The 19887-nt window shown below is 37.5% G+C and overlaps 1 protein-coding gene across 3 annotated transcripts in view; it reads left to right on the top strand.

The window, feature by feature from the left end:
• The first annotated feature begins 227 nt into the window (after nt 1-227).
• LOC121903156 (serine/threonine-protein kinase Nek1-like) overlaps nt 228-19887 on the top strand; it is a 31187-nt gene continuing 11527 nt past the window's right edge. Inside the window, exons 1-5 of one of the 3 annotated variants that reach the window (XM_042420037.1) lie at nt 228-1263; nt 8620-10970; nt 18627-18775; nt 18876-18972; nt 19086-19183. In XM_042420037.1, coding sequence (XP_042275971.1) covers nt 18659-18775; nt 18876-18972; nt 19086-19183 — 312 coding nt within the window. In that variant the 5' untranslated portion in view covers nt 228-1263; nt 8620-10970; nt 18627-18658. Of the gene's footprint in view, nt 1264-8619; nt 10971-16976; nt 18297-18626; nt 18776-18875; nt 18973-19085; nt 19184-19887 lie in introns of those variants that run through there. The other 2 variants (XM_042420035.1, XM_042420036.1) reach the window with 2 other exon arrangements.

The raw sequence follows: 19887 nt of genomic DNA, 5'->3' as shown, positions 1-19887 counted from the left end.
CTGGTGCAACAGGCTGCAGCAGTTATTTGTCTACTCTGCAGCCACATGTGTTTGCTTGTAACAGGCTAATATCTACTCTATAACTGTCCAGATGCTCTCAGGAAACATCTGCAGAACCTCCAGCTGCTGGAGAAGTTACATCTGATCTCCCATCTACACCACCCTCTGAAGCAGGACAGTTCAGCCATGTTATATGTGGTCTGTGTAATTGATCATTCACTGCTACGTTGTCATTATTATCACTATTGTTGTTGTACAATGTTACAATTACACATTGTTACTAATTAAATGTAGGTCTTAGTCAAATTAAATAAAGTTTATTTGTACAGTGCTACTTTATATGCAGTAGAATGACACAAAGGACTTGGTGCAGTGGTGTAACAGTCTGGATGTTCTGTATGTTTGAATACAGCTGCAGGTCAACAACATCTAACATCATATCAAACACTCCAGCTACCTGCAGTGAAACACAGCCTGCAGTAGGTGAGTTCTGTTCATTGTATGTTACAGCTGCAGTTATGTAACTAATGTAAATATGGACAAATTCCAAACACATTTTACTCTAATTCTATCAAATATTCACAATCAGTTATGGACAAACATAACCCATCCTGTGCATTTGGAATGTTTTGTCCACAAACGGATGCTGGGGAATCTATTTTTATTATGTCAGTACTTTTGCCAAACCTTTAACCATTTTCTAACCCTTAACGATGACAGAAAGCCATGGGAACTGCATCTTGCACACACACATTTCATTTCTTTTATTTTCATTCATTTATTCTTTTTTTTCATTTTTATTATCTATTATTAAATGGTTTCTTACATACTTGCATTATCATGGCAACAGTAGCACAATAAAATATATTGAATCATAAATATAATTTCTATAGTAAGAAAGGGAACACAGCTAACTTAAATAATAATCAATATTAGACTGCAACCATCTATATTTATTCAAGATGTCTACAGGACACATTAAAGCTGGAATAACTTATTTCCATCAAAGATAATTTAAACCTGGATTCTTTTTTCACTCATGTAATTGAACAGTTCTGGTCATCTGTTATCTATAATTAATGCTTCAGATGTGTTTGTTGCCTGATGTGTTGTAATTTATGAATCATTGTGTGTTCTTACAAAAGGATTAATAACTATATTTGCATGTATGTTTAGATTTGCCGGCAGGTGAAGGAACAACAGACACAACATACACTGCTACTCTACAGCCTGCAGACACCATCAACTGGAACAGATCCTGAAGTAAGTGAGTCCATCAAGGCAGCAGCTATAGATCCTGTCTGATATGGTGAGGACGGAGTTAGTCAGCAGAGGCCATATCAGGTAAAATAAGACTCCACGTTTACAAAATGACAGGATGGGAGAAGTTCCCATCACCACTACTTTACAGAAAATTAGTGAATAGAGAGAAAATCAAGAGAAGCTGGGTGGTATATTCCAAGAAAAAAATTGTCTTTACTGCTTCTGCTGCAACCTGTTCTCACAAAAAACTACAAATTAATCAGTAATGGACTCAATGACATGACATGACATGAAAAATCACAGTGAAATACTCAAAAGCCATGAGAAGAGTCCAGAACATTTTAGGCACATGACATTGTGGAAGGAGTCATCTCTAACCCTAATTTATGAATAACCAAGTGCCAGTGTCTTGTATGTTACTAACAGGTAGTTGGTAATATTTAACCATTTATTCATTCTTCTTGATATGTGATTTGTTTGTTTGAGAAGTAATTTTAAGTCATAAAAATAAAAAAATATATTTTTGTCTTGAAACCATTGTGGTGTCTGATGTTTGTTGTCCATATTTTTACTGTAGAATGAGCAGGTGGTGACGAGGCAGTGCCGGTGGGGTAATTTGGGTGGAATGTGGTGGGGGGGGGGGGGGGGGGGGGGGGGGGGGGCTGGGGCACCAAAATGGCTAGAGCTGACCTTGCACAGTTTACTGTGGTTATCTGCTCCAGTTAAATGTGAGCAACCTTTATGATGAATGTAACCATCTAAGAGTTAAACTCAGGTAGCAGGCTCGCTCACTAGGTTCACTGGTGACATCAGTGGGTTGCTTTTACCCTTTTGTTAAATAAATGCTTTTGGATATACCTGTTGTCTGTTTTAATGTTGCACAAGAATGAGTTTTGCCAACCACTGCTCTGTAAAGAACCCCAAATCCTTCAACCTTAACTAGCTATTGATATGGTGATTTTGTTTATAGTTATTAAATTAATTATTAATCAAAGTCCCAAATTCATGGATTAGTACACTTTGAGACTGAATTGGCTATCTTTTTCCCTGAGTCCAGGGTGGTGCCCCGTTATTATTAATTCTTATTAATAATTTTATTGATTTTAATAATTAACAATTATCTTTGATAATCATTACTTATTGCTGATAGCCAAACTTGTAGCCATGGCCCAACATTGTAAAAAAATGCTTTGTGTCACATTTCAATACAAAACAGTCAAATGGTTCCAGCATACTGAGGTTCACTGACACCTGACATCAGACTGCAGGAGACTCTGGGATGGTTTCATGCATCTGTTGTATTTATACTTGATGTAGAAATCAAAAGTATTTGATACAACTGAACAACAGGTTTCTATTTACCTTTATCTCGGGTTCTGAGGAGGAGTGCAGTGAAGAGATATCTCAAAACACATTAAGTGTGATAAGTTATGTAACAAGTTATGTTGAGAATGTGGGGGATAGTCAACTCCAGCATATCTGTAAATTCATTCTTAAGCAGGTGTAAACAGCCATGATTAATCATCAGTCTGTTTAATCACTGCTTCACTTCTTCATAGTTATCAGGACTTTTTTTCATTGTACTGTCAGCTACATTCATTAGAAGTGATTTTCAACTTGCTGTTGATAAACACCTTTATTACCCTGCTGAAAGGAGATAATAATGTTATCATGAGTCAAGAAGCCCTTGAGTCGAATCTCATTTTGTCAGTTGTCACTGAACTATTTCTAGTTACAGGAAAACAGCATGGTAGACTATCAAGTCTTGCAAACTCTCTCTTGTTTCAAAATTACCTGACTACAAAACTAATGTAATGGAAACAGAGATAGATCATAAGTTTTTACATCACCGATGATGATCAAAAGGTTGTAAAATACGAGTCTTAAAGGTAAAACATAACGTTTGGTATGTAGGCTGTAATGGGAGGTGAGTGTAGGGCAGCTGCTCTGCAGGTGAACTGGAATGTTCTGTAATCTGATGTGAGTACAGCTCTACTTAACAGTGTAGTGAGTAATGCAAAGGGTCTCTACCACAAAGTGAACCTAGTGAGCTAGCATGCTGCTAACATTGGAGCTAATATTGGAGTTGAACTGTGGCCAAAGTAAATATTTTATAACAGAGTTCATGTTATCGTTTCTTTTCTGGTGATTTCACATAAATCCCATTGTTGAACTACATCTATGAGTTCTCCTTCCTGGTTCAGACCTTCATAAATGTCTCTTGGTTAAAACTAAATCTACTTCAATAAATGTAGGTAATGTGAGTGGGAGTGTACCCATAGGCTCTCGTCCATCTGTGTCCATCGTAGTCGAGGTCAGTGTTTTCTCTTCATTCCCCTGCTCTTCAGAATCTAGACACACAATTATATATCATCTTTTTGTTTGACAGAACCAGTCCATCTTAAAAAATATATAAAATGCAATCCATTAGAGCGTTAAAATACTGCACATATTTCAAATCATCACTAACTAGATACAGTTATGATCAACTTCAAATTATATTGTGAAAAAATGCTTTGTGACACATTTCAATACAAAACAGTCAAATGGTTCCAGCATACTGAGGTTCACTGACACCTGACATCAGACTGCAGGAGACTCTGGGATGGTTTCATGCATCTGTTGTATTTATACTTGATGTAGAAATCAAAAGTATTTGATACAACTGAACAGCAGGTTTCTATTTACCTTTATCTCGGGTTCTGAGGAGGAGTGCAGTGAAGAGATATCTCAAAACACATTAACTGTGATAAGTTATGTAACAAGTTATGTTGAGAATGTGGGGGATAGTCAACTCCAGCATATCTGTAAATTCATTCTTAAGCAGGTGTAAACAGCCATGATTAATCATCAGTCTGTTTAATCACTGCTTCACTTCTTCATAGTTATCAGGACTTTTTTTCATTGTACTGTCAGCTACATTCATTAGAAGTGATTTTCAACTTGCTGTTGATAAACACCTTTACTACCCTGCTGAAAGGAGATAATAATGTTATCATGAGTCAAGTAACCCTTGAGTCGAATCTCATTTTGTCAGTTGTCACTGAACTTTTTCTAGTTACAGGACAACAGCATGGTAGACTATCAAGTCTTGCAAACTCTCTCTTGTTTCAAAATTACCTAACTACAAAACTAATGTAATGGAAACAGAGATAGATCATAGGTTTTTACATCACAGATGATGATCAAAAGGCTGTAAAATACGAGTCTTAAAGGTAAAACATAACGTTTGGTATGTAGGCTGTAATGGGAGGTGAGTGTAGGGCAGCTACTCCGCAGGTGAACTGGAATGTTCTGTAATCTGATGTGAGTACAGCTCTACTTAACAGTGTAGTGAGTAATGCAAAGGGTCTCTACCACAAAGTGAACCTAGTGAGCTAGCATGCTGCTAACATTGGAGCTAATATTGGAGTTGAACTGTGGCCAAAGTAAATATTTTATAACAGAGTTCATGTTATCGTTTCTTTTCTGGTGATTTCACATAAATCCCATTGTTGAACTACATCTATGAGTTCTCCTTCCTGGTTCAGACCTTCATAAATGTCTCTTGGTTAAAACTAAATCTACTTCAATAAATGTAGGTAATGTGAGTGGGAGTGTACCCATAGGCTCTCGTCCATCTGTGTCCATCGTAGTCGAGGTCAGTGTTTTCTCTTCATTCCCCTGCTCTTCAGAATCTAGACACACAATTATATATCATCTTTTTGTTTGACAGAACCAGTCCATCTTAAAAAATATATAAAATGCAATCCATTAGAGCGTTAAAATACTGCACATATTTCAAATCATCACTAACTAGATACAGTTATGATCAACTTCAAATTATATTGTGAAAAAATGCTTTGTGACACATTTCAATACAAAACAGTCAAATGGTTCCAGCATACTGAGGTTCACTGACACCTGACATCAGACTGCAGGAGACTCTGGGATGGTTTCATGCATCTGTTGTATTTATACTTGATGTAGAAATCAAAAGTATTTGATACAACTGAACAGCAGGTTTCTATTTACCTTTATCTCGGGTTCTGAGGAGGAGTGCAGTGAAGAGATATCTCAAAACACATTAACTGTGATAAGTTATGTAACAAGTTATGTTGAGAATGTGGGGGATAGTCAACTCCAGCATATCTGTAAATTCATTCTTAAGCAGGTGTAAACAGCCATGATTAATCATCAGTCTGTTTAATCACTGCTTCACTTCTTCATAGTTATCAGGACTTTTTTTCATTGTACTGTCAGCTACATTCATTAGAAGTGATTTTCAACTTGCTGTTGATAAACACCTTTACTACCCTGCTGAAAGGAGATAATAATGTTATCATGAGTCAAGTAACCCTTGAGTCGAATCTCATTTTGTCAGTTGTCACTGAACTTTTTCTAGTTACAGGACAACAGCATGGTAGACTATCAAGTCTTGCAAACTCTCTCTTGTTTCAAAATTACCTAACTACAAAACTAATGTAATGGAAACAGAGATAGATCATAGGTTTTTACATCACAGATGATGATCAAAAGGCTGTAAAATACGAGTCTTAAAGGTAAAACATAACGTTTGGTATGTAGGCTGTAATGGGAGGTGAGTGTAGGGCAGCTACTCCGCAGGTGAACTGGAATGTTCTGTAATCTGATGTGAGTACAGCTCTACTCAACAGTGTAGTGAGTAATGCAAAGGGTCTCTACCACAAAGTGAACCTAGTGAGCTAGCCTGCTGCTAACATTGGAGCTAAATTGGAGTTGAACTGTGGCCAAAGTAAATATTTTATAACAGAGTTCATGTTATCGTTTCTTTTCTGGTGATTTCACATAAATCCCATTGTTGAACTGCATCTATGAGTTCTCCTTCCTGGTTCAGACCTTCATAAATGTCTCTTGGTTAAAACTAAATCTACTTCAATAAATGTAGGTAATGTGAGTGGGAGTGTACCTGTAGGCTCTCGTCCATCTGTGTCCATCGTAGTCGAGGTCAGTGTTTTCTCTTCATTCCCCTGCTCTTCAGAATCTAGACACACAATTATATATCATCTTTTTGTTTGACAGAACCAATCCATCTTAAAAAATATATAAAATGCAATCCATTAGAGCGTTAAAATACTGCACATATTTCAAATCATCACTAACTAGATACAGTTATGATCAACTTCAAATTATATTGTGAAAAAATGCTTTGTGACACATTTCAATACAAAACAGTCAAATGGTTCCAGCATACTGAGGTTCACTGACACCTGACATCAGACTGCAGGAGACTCTGGGACGGTTTCATGCATCTGTTATATTTATACTTGATGTAGAAATCAAAAGTATTTGATACAACTGAACAACAGGTTTCTATTTACCTTTATCTCGGGTTCTGAGGAGGAGTGCAGTGATTGTTGTTGGGACTACATGTGGACCACAGTTTACCACATGTTTCAAGACTCCAAGAAACCTGAGCCCTCGGGGTTCGCACCCAAAGTGTGAAGCTCCACCCATCGATCCAGGTTATCAAAACTAGAGATTCCTCTCTTATCTTTCTCTTTTCTCCACGAGCTGCAGCAGGAGCAGCTCCTTGCTCTCTTTCACACCTCCAGCAGCTGCAGGAGCAGCTCTCTGCTCTCTTGTGTGGCCTGCTCACAGCAGACACATACTTTCTTCTTTACGGCAGAAGACACAAGAGCCTGCCTAAGACTCAGAAACTAAGTTTCCTTGTGCCAGCAGCTAACACACAAGTCTGCTGGCCAGTTTAACAAGTACAGGAGCCGCAAAATGGAGTTAGCTTGCCGCTTACTCTACACCAAGGAGTGACCTGGGCCCTCTGCACGACTGGAGTGCTGTCTCCCCAGCAACGCCTGCATCTTTCAGCTTCAGAGCCAAAGCCTTCTCAGCCTGACTCACCCACAGATTCACCGGCTACAAAACAGAACGCCACAAAGCATCTCTTCCTTCATGGACTGGTAACAACTGGGCATAGCCTAGTAACACAGTGAAGCATAGTACGGCTAAGCAAAAATGTTTAACTCAAACAATGTACTGTACGTGTATTGATTTGGTTAAGGTTATACATTGAACTGTTGTTGTGATTTCCTTTGTGTTTACACCTGGTATTTTTAATGTGTTCTCATTATCCTAATGGTCCTCCACCAGCGCGTTGGTGGATAGGGGAGCAAGACTGATGGGGTTTTTTGGATTTGGGGGACTAACAGTATGATTTCTGTTTTTGAGTCGTTGAGTTGAAGGAAGTTTTCTGCCATCCAACAGTTGACATCGCTGAGACAATCTACAACAGTAGCTAGGCTTTTTTGGGTCACTGGGTCTCAGAGGAAGGTATATCTGTGTGTCGTCTGCATAGCAGTGAAAAGAAACATTATGCCGTTGAATGATTTGGCCAAGTGGAAACATGTATACATACTGATGGATAGTTTCATCTATAATAAATGCAACATACCTAATTTGATGATCATATATTTTGTGCATAAAATCTGAATCTGTAAAGTAACCAGTAACAAGCTGTCAGATAAATGTAGTAGAATGAAAAGCACATTGACCATATGCTTTGGGGACCTTTTGTAAGTAATTTCAGGATATAATGACTAAGAATAGTGACATAATTGTATATGTTATCATATCAAAACATCGTAATAAATCTATAGCAGTCGGGGCCCAACAGTGTCCTACCTTGCCTAATGCTAAAGTCTGCCCCTGCAAACCACATACAAAGGTACGTCAGGATAAATACAGTAAGGGAAATAATATGTGCTCACAGAGTATTCAAGTTTATCTAGTGATACAGGTTTAATCTAGTCTGCACAAAAGTGAAAATACAGTTGTAATATAAATTTGGTTAAGAGAATGTGTATTTCTTGTGAAGTGAGCATTTCTGTGTGTTAGCATTCAGATGGGTGTTAGGTGAAGCTGATGACTTGGGAGATTATAGACAGGGCTCCAACAAATAAAGAGGAGACTGTGTTTTTCATTAGAACAAGCTTGATTTCTTGCTATTTACTTGCTAGCTAACATGAGTAGGATTGCAAGCATCATTTATAGGCCAGCTTTCCTTGTTAACTAGCGACCAATGTTTTCTTGCAACATTAAATTGGTGTTTTTTATTTATTATTTTAATATATAAAATATCAAGTGTCCAAATTATCCTAAATTGTTTCAGACTAACCATTAGCTTTCTAGCTATGTTAAATTGTATCTTTGTAGATCATATTTGGACATACATATATTAATTGGATAATTTGCATAATTGGATAAAATTGCGTTTGTTGTATGGTTAATAAATAGGCCTGGAAGATACATGTAAGATATCTATGTAATGTCTTACAGCCTACATTTAAAAAATCTTAATAATCTAATATATAATCTTTTCAGGGGAGTTATTGAAATATTTTGGAGGAACTTCCACTAAACCAGGACCATCTACGTCATCAGCTGACATGACTGCTGCTGAGGGGACATCATCAGAGACTTCGGGGGCATCTACTCCCTCTTCTGATGTGACTGCAGCTGCAGAGGTCATAACAGACGTACCACAGCCTTCTACATCCACCTCCGACATGACTGTGTCTGCAGTGTTTGAAAAGTTAAAAGCAAATTTGGAGTACTGCTAAACTTCCCAACCTTGGATGATGAAGCACTGGAGAAACAATGTGAGGAACTTGAGAACACATTGAGGAGCGGAGAGGAAGCTGACATTTATGGGAGAGAGCTGGCCAATGAAATCAGAGACCTTCCTCAGTTACAAACAGGATGACTGCATTTGAACTGCTGGACTTTGTCCAGAATAAGGAACTGACAGAATTGTATCCAAATCTTTTTATATCCCTGAGGATTGCCTGTACCCTGCCAGTGACCTTTGTAGTGTTCACTTTATTTAGAATATTTTTGCACTCTTATATTGATTTTTATTTGGCAAAATATTTTTGGTTTTATTGTGTTCATTTGTCATTGTCTTTTTATATAGACCTTGTTATGTGCAAGTTTGTTGCTTTTTATAGTTTAAATATATTAACTTTATTATTTAGAATACTTTGTAATTGTTGATTGTATCTTAACTTCTCAAATTTTAATATAATTTTAATAGAAATTGTTTTGTTCGTGTTCATTCAGTTATGAGATTGAGTGATTGCACTGGGAGTGTTTTGGGGCCACAAACAAAATCTAGTTTAGGAACACCAAAATCCTAGGGCCTGCCCTGCCCCCATGAGCAGCATTTGGCAACAGCAGTAAGGAAGAACTCCCCTTTAACGGGAAGAAACCTCAAGCAGAACCCGGCTCCCGGCGGCCATCAGCTTTGACCAGTTGAGTTGAGAGAGAAAGAAAGGGGCGGGGGCAGGGGGGACAACAAAAGATACATGTATGCATACATGTAAGATAGATTTAAGTTGTATCCCTTTTCAGTTGATTCAGAATGATGCATGTCTGCGAGTGCATCACTAGTGAAATCTACTGCTGGATAGTGATCTGTCATTGTAGTTGAGTTGAAACGTAGTTAGCACTGCATAGTTTGGGCAGTGAGAGTCTGTGTGCATCCACTGAGAAGTAAGTTTCATGTTCTGGTTACTGATATGAGTCTAAGTTGCTACATTTAGCATCTGTAATTCATGTTCATGTTAGTTAGCAGGGTTAGCTCTGCATCTACTGGGAGCATGAGCTGATGCTTAGGTATATGTATATAGGTATAAGCATGCAGGAATAATTATATTTCATGCAATATAGCAATGCTGTACCTAGTATTATAGAATGAAATGATGTTTGTTCTAGAAGTTTAGAGGGCACTTGTAATGAGGCTGTTTGAGTGTCATTCATTACATACCTAGCAAATTGGCAGGAAATTATGTACATAATGCGATTATATTCTGGGGAGTAAGAATGCAGTTTTTTATGTAGTACTTCACATATAATCAATATTTATTTAAATCTTTTATTTCTATGGTTACAGAACCATGCAAACATAAACTCATTTTCTGTCTGAAAGCATTAAGTAGATTAATTAGAAACGTCACAGTATTTATCCTCATAATTGTATCCTTATAATTCAATGCCTCCCCTCTTAAAGATGAAGACATTTAAGACATTTTTGGACCTTGAATTAGAAAAAAATATTTTAATGTTCTAAGACTTTTTAGGGGGGGACCCTGATTTTGATGGAGGTGGCCTGGAAATTGACACAGGCAGCCGCCCCGAAATTCTGAGTGGCCTATATTAATTAGTCAATTTCATTTTGACTTAATTACTTAAAAATTCATTCATGTCCAAACAGCACTTTTTAAGGATTCAGGATAAATCTGAATGTTTTTTTTCATTTATGTTGTAGTCTTCTGCAAAATAAATGTATTTTAAAATGTCTGAAGAGTTTTTTGATTAATATCTTACACTGCACCATAACTTAATTTTATGGAGAAACTGAGATGAAATCAGCATCGCGTGATTCTCATGGTCTCTACATAGTTTTCCTAAATTGTCTTAATTCTGCAACACAGCAGAGAAAACAACTCTGTGCACTGAGATGGGTTAAAGTTTTATCAGGTGATTTACTGTAAATGGACGTTCTGTTTCCCAGAAACCACATGATCATTACGTGCAAACTGAGAGTGAAAGTAGCTTCACCAACAGAATAAAAGGGCTGTAATGCAGGACCACCTTGGCACATGCAGGGAGATGCTGCACTGCATCTGCAGGACAGATAGACGCCTTAACAACTGAGAGTCTCTGCCGCAAAGGTTGGTTGTACTTTTGTTTTGTCAGTGATTTTTCTGTTATTTACAAGTCAAACAACGCACAGCTACTTATACAACAGATTATTAATTATAATTAATGTGATACTCAGGGCTCCACTGTAAACTTGTCTGTTCAACCTTGTGACAACCTCAGCCTTACGTGCTGAATCATGCACAGAGGAAATGTTTTTCTTACAACTGCTTTCTGTATGTTTTTGACAAACCTGATTCTTTTACTTTGGTTCACTATGATCAACCAAAGTAAAAGAATCATATCATCAGGTATGAGCTTTTCAAGATTTTCTGAAATACTTTCATTGAGAAGAAAATTGAGCAAACAAACACTTAACAACCACAGACACACACATTATACAGACGAGTATTTATAAAAACACGATGCCAAAGTATTTGCATACCAGTTATAACTAAGATTGTAACAAAAATATGCATAAAACTGTTCATCTACTATGTGAATTAGTTTATCTCATTGATTAATGAATGCAAATACTTTACAAAATACAATATAGTAGAAATATAACTTCAATGTTTTCAATCTTTATTTACAGAACCTTTGTCTAGGACCTAGAAAAAGGTTCATTTGTTTCAAACATTTGTTTCAAATGTACACATTATTTTATAATTATTCACTTTTTCAACTTATTGTATCATTCCATTGTCACTACTGAAATAATAATAAATGTTGATTGTTATTATAAAATCCATTTTATCAGTTTATTTTATAAATAAGAATATATACTTACCACATATTGAAAACAATATTTTTAGAGTTGTGTTAGGTTTCTGAGATCAGCATTATTCTTCAGTACAGTTTTAAGTACAAAAATTATAGGATAAAAATAGAATATAAAAAATATAGCAACAATTTCTTACTTGTTGCTGTATTATTGAACTTCAGACATTTTGACGTGTTGTTTGCTTCTACATTAATTAAAACAAGTATAAAGATGATTCACAATGTATGCTAAAAGAAAAATGTATATAACTGAAATGTATTGTGAGATGTAGTGAGAGCTGCTTTTTGTTTGTAAGTATTGTAAATAAATATATGAGCAGTGAGACAAGAAAATATGGAAAAATGTCCTCTGACTCACATGACACACATTTAGATGAGCAGAGATATTGTTTTAGGAATATTTGGAGAACTTAATATTTATGGTTTGGAGGTGTGTTGAGGTCGACAAACCCTTAAGATTCTCAACATGACATCTGCTGAGTTGGAAAGTTTCTGATTCCAGTTCTTATATTTTGACTGTAATCGTTTTACATCATAACTGTCTCTCAATGATTTAACATTTTCTTGAGTCAATTTTATGTAAAGAAACAGCAAGTACAAAAATTTAGTGGGAGAAGAAGAGAAATAACTACAATCAGGTTATTCGACTGGTAGAGAAACCTGAAACTATACGGTGTTGTGTCGTCCTCGTTTTGTTGTCCCCTGTAAAGCCCAAATATATTTAAAATTTTTATGAATAGTCATTTATTGATTAAAAAAACAGAAAAAAATTGTATTTACAAAACTGAATTTAATCTCCATTCCAAATGCTCAGCCATGTTCATTTGCAATGATGTTCCCAAAGACACTTCTTTTCTTCTGAAGAGTAAAGATGAACATCACACTTGCTGCATAGCTTGTTGGTTTATCCTTTATTGCAGTGTCTGCAGCGTCCTCTCTTCGTCTTCACTGGAAAATGTGCGATTTTTCAGCAAGTGATACCTTGTCACGGGGCTTGGTGTGTTTGTTTGGTTGGGGCTCGATGATAATCACTGGCTGGGAAGTCAGTGGGTTGTTGGTTTTTTTGTCCACTTTACTGGCAACTTAATCTGCCTCTTCGTCACTCGCATCAGCGTTCAGTCTGATTCCATTTCAAAATCACTCTCTTCCTTTTGGTTGGTAACAATCACTTCCTGCACACTGTATACAAGACCTCTCTTTGCTGGTTGCATTCAGAAATGGAAAAAGTAAAAACAAATAATAAATATATGTATTAATGATACATATAAGTATTACATTGTATGAGCTAACCTGAAGGAATAGATAGGGTGGTGGACCAAGTGTTCAGGATTGAGAACTAAGTATTTTCCAGGCTGAATAATATCAGTGCAAATTAATACTGATTCATTTACACATTCCACTAAATTCACACAATACTATCTGACTAGCCTATTATGCTCTCTACTTATCATACCTAAAGGAGTACTTCCATCCCCCCGTAACATTTACATCCCTACACCAGGACCATTCACACCTGTCCCTGAACAATGCAACAACCATCCCACAAAACATTCAGAACAGTCAGAACCTGTTTCTAACTAATGTACCAGGCAACTATTTGGGCAAAAAAACAAAGCCCAGAAAAAAGCCCAGGATCAGATAAATGTATTTTTTAACTGAAAAGTTACAGATGCAGTTTCTGATACAGATAGAGCTTCAAATACTGCAACCAGGAACAGTTTATTCATTTGTTCAATTCTTGTCTAAACTCAAAATTTTAACAGAGAAAACAAATTTAGAACTTAGTTATAGTGAATCATCAAAGACATTATATTTCTATTGGTATTTTTTCCATAACATGTGAACATGTGAGAAATGCAGTGTCCTCATGTCATGTGTAAGGTATACATGCTATTTTGACTACCGCTCTAACCCAGCGTTGTAGAATTACAACATAGACATAACAAGCTCAAAATCAAGTTTGATGAATGTATTCCACAATAACTAAGTATCCACATGTTCTAGACATTGTGATCATCACAAAAAAAATATCCAAGGCATGTTACTTACTTATTTCTTGACAAATCTGGTCTAATAAAACAAGAAGACGAGCTTTATGGAAAGTTTGCAGGTAGTGTGAGTTCAAGGCCAGATGGCCGGACTTATAAACACATTTAATATCCAATAGCATTGCAAGGATAAACAATAGGACCCACTGACTATGTAAATGTGGTCTTTAAAAAAAGGATTTACAGATTTTTTTTTAGGAGAGCTAAAAGTGATTGTTGTAATATTGCAACAGTGGGCCTTACAGGGTTAGGTAGACAAACTAAGATTCTCAACATGACATCTGCTGAGTTGGAAAGTTTCTGATTCCAGTTCTTCAATTTTGACTCTAATACTTTTATATCATAACTATCTCTCAATGATTGAACATTGAGTCAATTTTATGTTAAGAAAAGGCAAGTACAAAGATTTAGTGGGGGGAGAGGAGATATAACTACAATCAGGTTATTCGACTGGTAGAGAAACCTGAAACAATATGGTGTTGTGTTGTCCTCAATTTTACATCGACATTGCATTTCCTCGTTTCCCCAGCAATCCACCTGTCAGGTATGAAGTAGATCGGGTGAACGGTTCTCAAGATATGCAAAGGACAAACCGACATACATACAGAGAATCCTTGCTTTATAGAGGGAGACTAGTGTAGTGCCCATGCCTGTTCGGAATGGGCTGATTTTTCAATACCTAGAGAGAGCTGTGCCCCTCCCCTAAACGCCTCTCATGTAGACTATTGGTAGACTCTACAATTTACCTATGTTTGCTAAATGCCTCACATGGAGACTACAATTTTGAGTTGAGCTGAAGTTGATCAGATGAACTGTAGTGCTCGTTCAAAACGTGCCTGAAACACAGTATACGTTGCAATAGCAGAGTGGCGCAGTCCGTATTTCTGCTTGTTGAATCTATGTGCAGAAGAAGCAGAAGCAACGTTGTTTAGGTAGTATTTTTATATATTTTTAGTCTACGTTTTAGTCTTGAACGTACATGCCAAGTTTCGTTCACAGTGTACAGTTCAATGGTAGAGCTTAAGTCTCTTAAATGTTTTCAAGTCATTAAGACTATGGATGTAATCCCATTTATGACCATAATGTGGGTTGCAATGACAGAATGGCGCTGTCCGTATTTAAGCTTGTTGATTTTATGGACAGAGGAAGAAGCAAATCTACGTAATTTTTGAGGGTTTTTTTTATATATCTCCCGAGAACCACTCTTCTAAACAACTTTACACATTAACATTGTACTTACCCGTTTCCCCAGCAATCCACCGGCCAGGTATGAACTAGACAAACCCCCATTCATGCATACATACTTACATACAGACAGACAGACAGAGATTCCTTGCTTTATATAGAGATTAGTTTACTATAGGTTAAGCTGAATTTTTGATATGAGTACAGTTCAAATATTTAACTTTTCCCCACATTCAAACAAAAGTTTGAAATCTGAATAAAAAGGAACAGTAGGCCTAAATCAAAGTTTACACTATACCAGACATTTTCAAGCTGTGAGGTATGAGTGGTTGTTAGGAACATTATTCAGAATTACCGTGGATAAACATGTACTTTTCCTGTCACATACATATATGAAACCAAACTCATTCACATACTATACTGAAAACCACACACACATACACAAATGTGTTTACATACAAGACTGAAACACTCTCATTAAAACTACTGAAAAGCTTTCACATGTTGGGCCGTGGCTACAAGTTTGGCTATCGGCAATAATTAACGATTATCAAAGATAATCGTTAATTATTAAAATCAATAAAATTATTAATAAGAATTAATAATAATGGGGCACCACCCTGGACTCAGGGAAAAAGATAGCCAATTCAGTCTCAAAGTGTACTAATCTATGAATTTGGGACTTTGATTAATAATTAATTTAATAACTATAAACAAAATCACCATATCAATAGCTAGTTAAGGTTGAAGGATTTGGAGTTCTTTACAGAGCAGAGGTTGGCAAAATTCTTGTGCAACATTAAAACAGACAACAGGTATATCCAAGAGCATTTATTTAACAAAAGGGTAAAAGCAACACACAATACTAATCTAGCTAAGTGTACCTATATACAAGTGAGAGTGTGTGTGTGTGTGTGTGTTGGGAAGACAATAGCAAGATGGCTGCAGTCACCTGGTGACTGAGCACATGGCATGCCGACAATTTGGCTGATAAAGGGAACTACAGAGATAAAAGGCCAGACCATGTGGTGTCTTGAACCACATGTGCTGCCTGAACCAAAGTTTGCCAAACTAGGTTTTAACCTCTTAACTGTGTGGTTCTCTATTCAAGGCCAATTGGTGTATGCTAAAGGTGCCAGGTTAAAATGAGGTTAGTTGCATGCAAGGCCTAGTTACTGGATGTAACATGTGTTAAGCATGCTAACATTAACCTAGCGGTGTGGCTATGCAGTAACCTGACTATAGGCAACAAGGACATCACAACAACAGTTCAATGTATAACTTTAACCAAATCAATACACGTACAGTACATTGTTTGAGTTAAACATTCTTGCTTAGCCCTACTATGCTTCACTGTGTTGCTAGGCTATGCCCAGTTGTTACCAGTCCATGAAGGAAGAGATGCTTTGTGGCGTTCTGCTTTGTAGCCGGTGAATCCATGGGTGAGTCAGGCTGAGAAGGCTTTGGCTCTGAAGCTGAAAGATGCAGGCGTTGCTGGGGAGAGAGCACTCCAGTCGTGCAGAGGGCCCAGGTCACTCCTTTGTGTAGAGTTAGCGGCAAGCTAACTCCATTTCGCAGCTCCTGTACTTGTTAAACTGGCCAGCAGACTTGTGTGTTAGCTGCTGGCACAAGGAAACTTAGTTTCTGAGTCTTAGGCAGGCTCTTGCGTCTTCTGCCGTAAAGAAGAAAGTGTGCGTCTGCTGTGAGCAGGCCACACAAGAGAGCAGAGAGCTGCTCCTGCAGCTGTTGGAGGTGTGAAAGACCAAGCAGCTGCTCCTCCAGCTGAAGGAGAAAGAGAGCAAAGAGCTGCTCCTGCTGCAGCTTGTGGAGAAAAGAGAAAGATAAGAGAGGAATCTCTAGTTTTGATAACCTGGATCCATGGGTGGAGCTTCACACTTTGGGTGCGAACCCCCAGGGCTCAGGTTTCTTGGAGTCTTGAAACATGTGGTAAACTGTGGTCCACATGTAGTCCCAACACACACATACTACTAAAGTGTGCACATGAACACAGTTGAAATGCTCCCATATAGTATTGTGAAAACAGTTTATATTAACTATTGAAAAGCTATCATACATACTAGTAAAATGTGCTCATGTACACCGTTAAAATGCTCTCACCATAAGCAGCAACTCTGGGCTAGAAAACCAGCTCTAATGCAAACCAATGGGCAACGTCATGGTGTCCATGTCAACTTCTTTTATACAGTCTTAAGTGTGTGACTAATGTTGGACTTGCATGTAATGAATGAAGAAGGAGACCTGCAGAAGTAGGAGACCTAAAACTCTGGAGTATCTGTCTCTGCAGTGAATAATCTGATGAGTGTTTGATGTTTCTTTGTTACCTCTTTGAAAACAAAACTGCTGTGAAACTATCAGCAAATTATGTTTTATTTCTCTTATTTACTCACTTAGTTTTCTTGTCCCTCTCTCTCATTCTCTCTCTAGCTCGCTCGCCCACCATTCTCTCTTGTTTGCTCCTGTGAGTAAACTCAGCTCAAATTACCGTTCATCATGTTTTCAATGTTTTGGCTTATCCCCCATTCAGGCTACAATAGTCCTGTATCAATAAATCATTTTATTTTGCTATTTCAGGAACCTTAATTGCCTCCATGAGCAGTGTGTCACAGCCAGTGCTGCTGCTGCAGCTGATCTATTTAGTAATTCTGTGATGGCCTTCCCCCCTCCCTCTCACCATGCACTCACACCCAAGATTCATAAGTGACAAAAGCAACCGGCAGTCATTAATTTTCAACGAAAGCTGGCAGAGGCCTTGGCAGCAGTGAGCAGCATGATGCCAGCACCAAGAGTGACGAGTTGAAGTTGAGCAGAGCTTTAACTTTATGCAAATTAGCAGTGACGCCGCTGAAGCAGCAACCAATTGCAGATTGGGATTTGATTTTTTTCCCGCAGCAACCGCTGTACTAAACATCCTAGCAAACATCTGTTACTACTGTATTAATAGTAGGATACTTGTACAATTATTGTTCTAGATGTATTCTATAACTAGCCTATAATGCTTTATTCCATAGGCTACTTGGCCAATAATGTGATTTTTAACGTAAAATGGCATTTTTATTTTTTAAATGACAGAAATATAGTCTAGTCACATTTTTCTTACTAAATAATACACAACTGAAACATGAAAAATTTTATATTTTATTATCCTTGTCAAATTCACGGCCGGTCTGCTGAACAGCTCTACTACAAACTTTATATTGGCCACAACCAAACTGATGTCTGCAGAGCTGTTTGAACGACCTGCCCCCTGGAGACAACTGCTAGAGGACTAGCAGTGAGCAGCCACTGACCAGAGTGCCTGCTGCTGCTCATGAATCTCTTGGTGTGAGTGCCCAGTTAGACAGAAAGTGTTGTAAAAACTGTCATGCTATGCTATAACAAATAAAGTTAGTTGTGAGGGAAACGACGTTTGCCTTGCTTTTTCATGTGCTAACATGACTGTGGTTATCTATGCCAGTTTAAAGTGAACCATCTTTGTGACATTGGTGACTCTAGCCAACCCAAAGATAGATAGGTTACAGGGTGACACACAGTCCAAATGATTGAAGTTAACAGCAGTGTATTAAATTACATTTTTACAGTCTCCTAAGTTCTTGTTATCAAAGCCTGATCAGCTCGAGCATAGCTTTACAATATGCTCCTTCATCTCTGCAGAACCAGCATGAGGTGGCAGTCATTCCACTAACATGGAGAAGTACGAAAAGGTGAAGGAAATTGGGAAAGGTGGATTTGGAAAAGCCATCCTTGTCAAATCCAAAGAGGATGGACACCAATATGTCATCAAGGAGATTGGCATATCTAGAGTAAGAACCCTTTGTATAATATTCCATAGTATCAGTGTTGATTTGAGCTCCTCTTTACTACGTTGCTCTTTCACATTATCTGTCCCTCTCACTTTGACAGATGTCACCTGAAGAAAGGCAGAAAGCTCAAAAAGAAGTTGAAGTCCTCGCTGAGATGAGTCATCCCAACATTGTCCAGTATAAAGAGTCTTTTGAAGGTATAAATGATCTTAGCTGTAACCTCAAAGAATCTCAGATCATCTACTGCAATGATATCCTGATGTATACACATTTTCATGCATGTTCCTTATGCTGTATAAAATCTTTTTAGAGGAGGACTGTCTGTGTATTGTGATGGACTACTGTGAGGGAGGAGACCTCTTAGAGAAGATCAACTCTCAGAAAGGAGAACCTTTCTCAGAAGATCAAGTAAGCTACTGACTCTTCAAGACAATCATGAATGTTTAGGATAAACCTGTTGTAGGAACATCACCTTTGTTAACACAAAATCCTCGTTTGAAAAGTGGCACCACTTCCCATTATTAGTCTAATTTAACTGTGTCGGGAAGAAACACAGAAATAACTTTATCAGTCTCACGTCTGATGTAGTGTGTTACAATACAGTGATCTAATTCTCTGCTCAGATTGAAGTCACAGACAACAACATGCTAATAAAGATATATTTATTGAACTAACTGATGAACAGTTAATAAATGAAATGTCAATGCAAACAGATAAAAAATAATCAACCAGGATAAATGTTCAAAATGGCATGTTAGAAGTTATGAATGAGTGATGGTGAATTGTTTACAATAGCGTAATTAACAGAATTAACTAAGGTAGAGGTAATTTAACTGACCGACTTCTCCAAAGAATTAAACAGAGAGTCAATTTAAACGACAGCAACTCTTAATCATGAGGTAGATGGAGTAACGTTGTTCAGCCTACTTTGCGTAGTGTTGTTCTCAAATGTCTCAGCGGGCTCAGCTGTTGTCCATATCGTCAGGTCGGAAAATCAGCTGTTCTGCTGCAGGTTTCCCAGCGGAGTTTCTGCTCGTGAGCATTGCAGGAGCCTTTAAGGAACAGTGATGTCAAAGAAGGATAAAGGCTGGTCTTAGTGGTTGTTTCTGATA

Source organism: Thunnus maccoyii, chromosome 1 (assembly GCF_910596095.1).
Source record: "Thunnus maccoyii chromosome 1, fThuMac1.1, whole genome shotgun sequence".
NCBI classification, from domain to species: domain Eukaryota; kingdom Metazoa; phylum Chordata; class Actinopteri; order Scombriformes; family Scombridae; genus Thunnus; species Thunnus maccoyii.
This window is presented reverse-complemented; position numbering and strand designations above follow the sequence as displayed.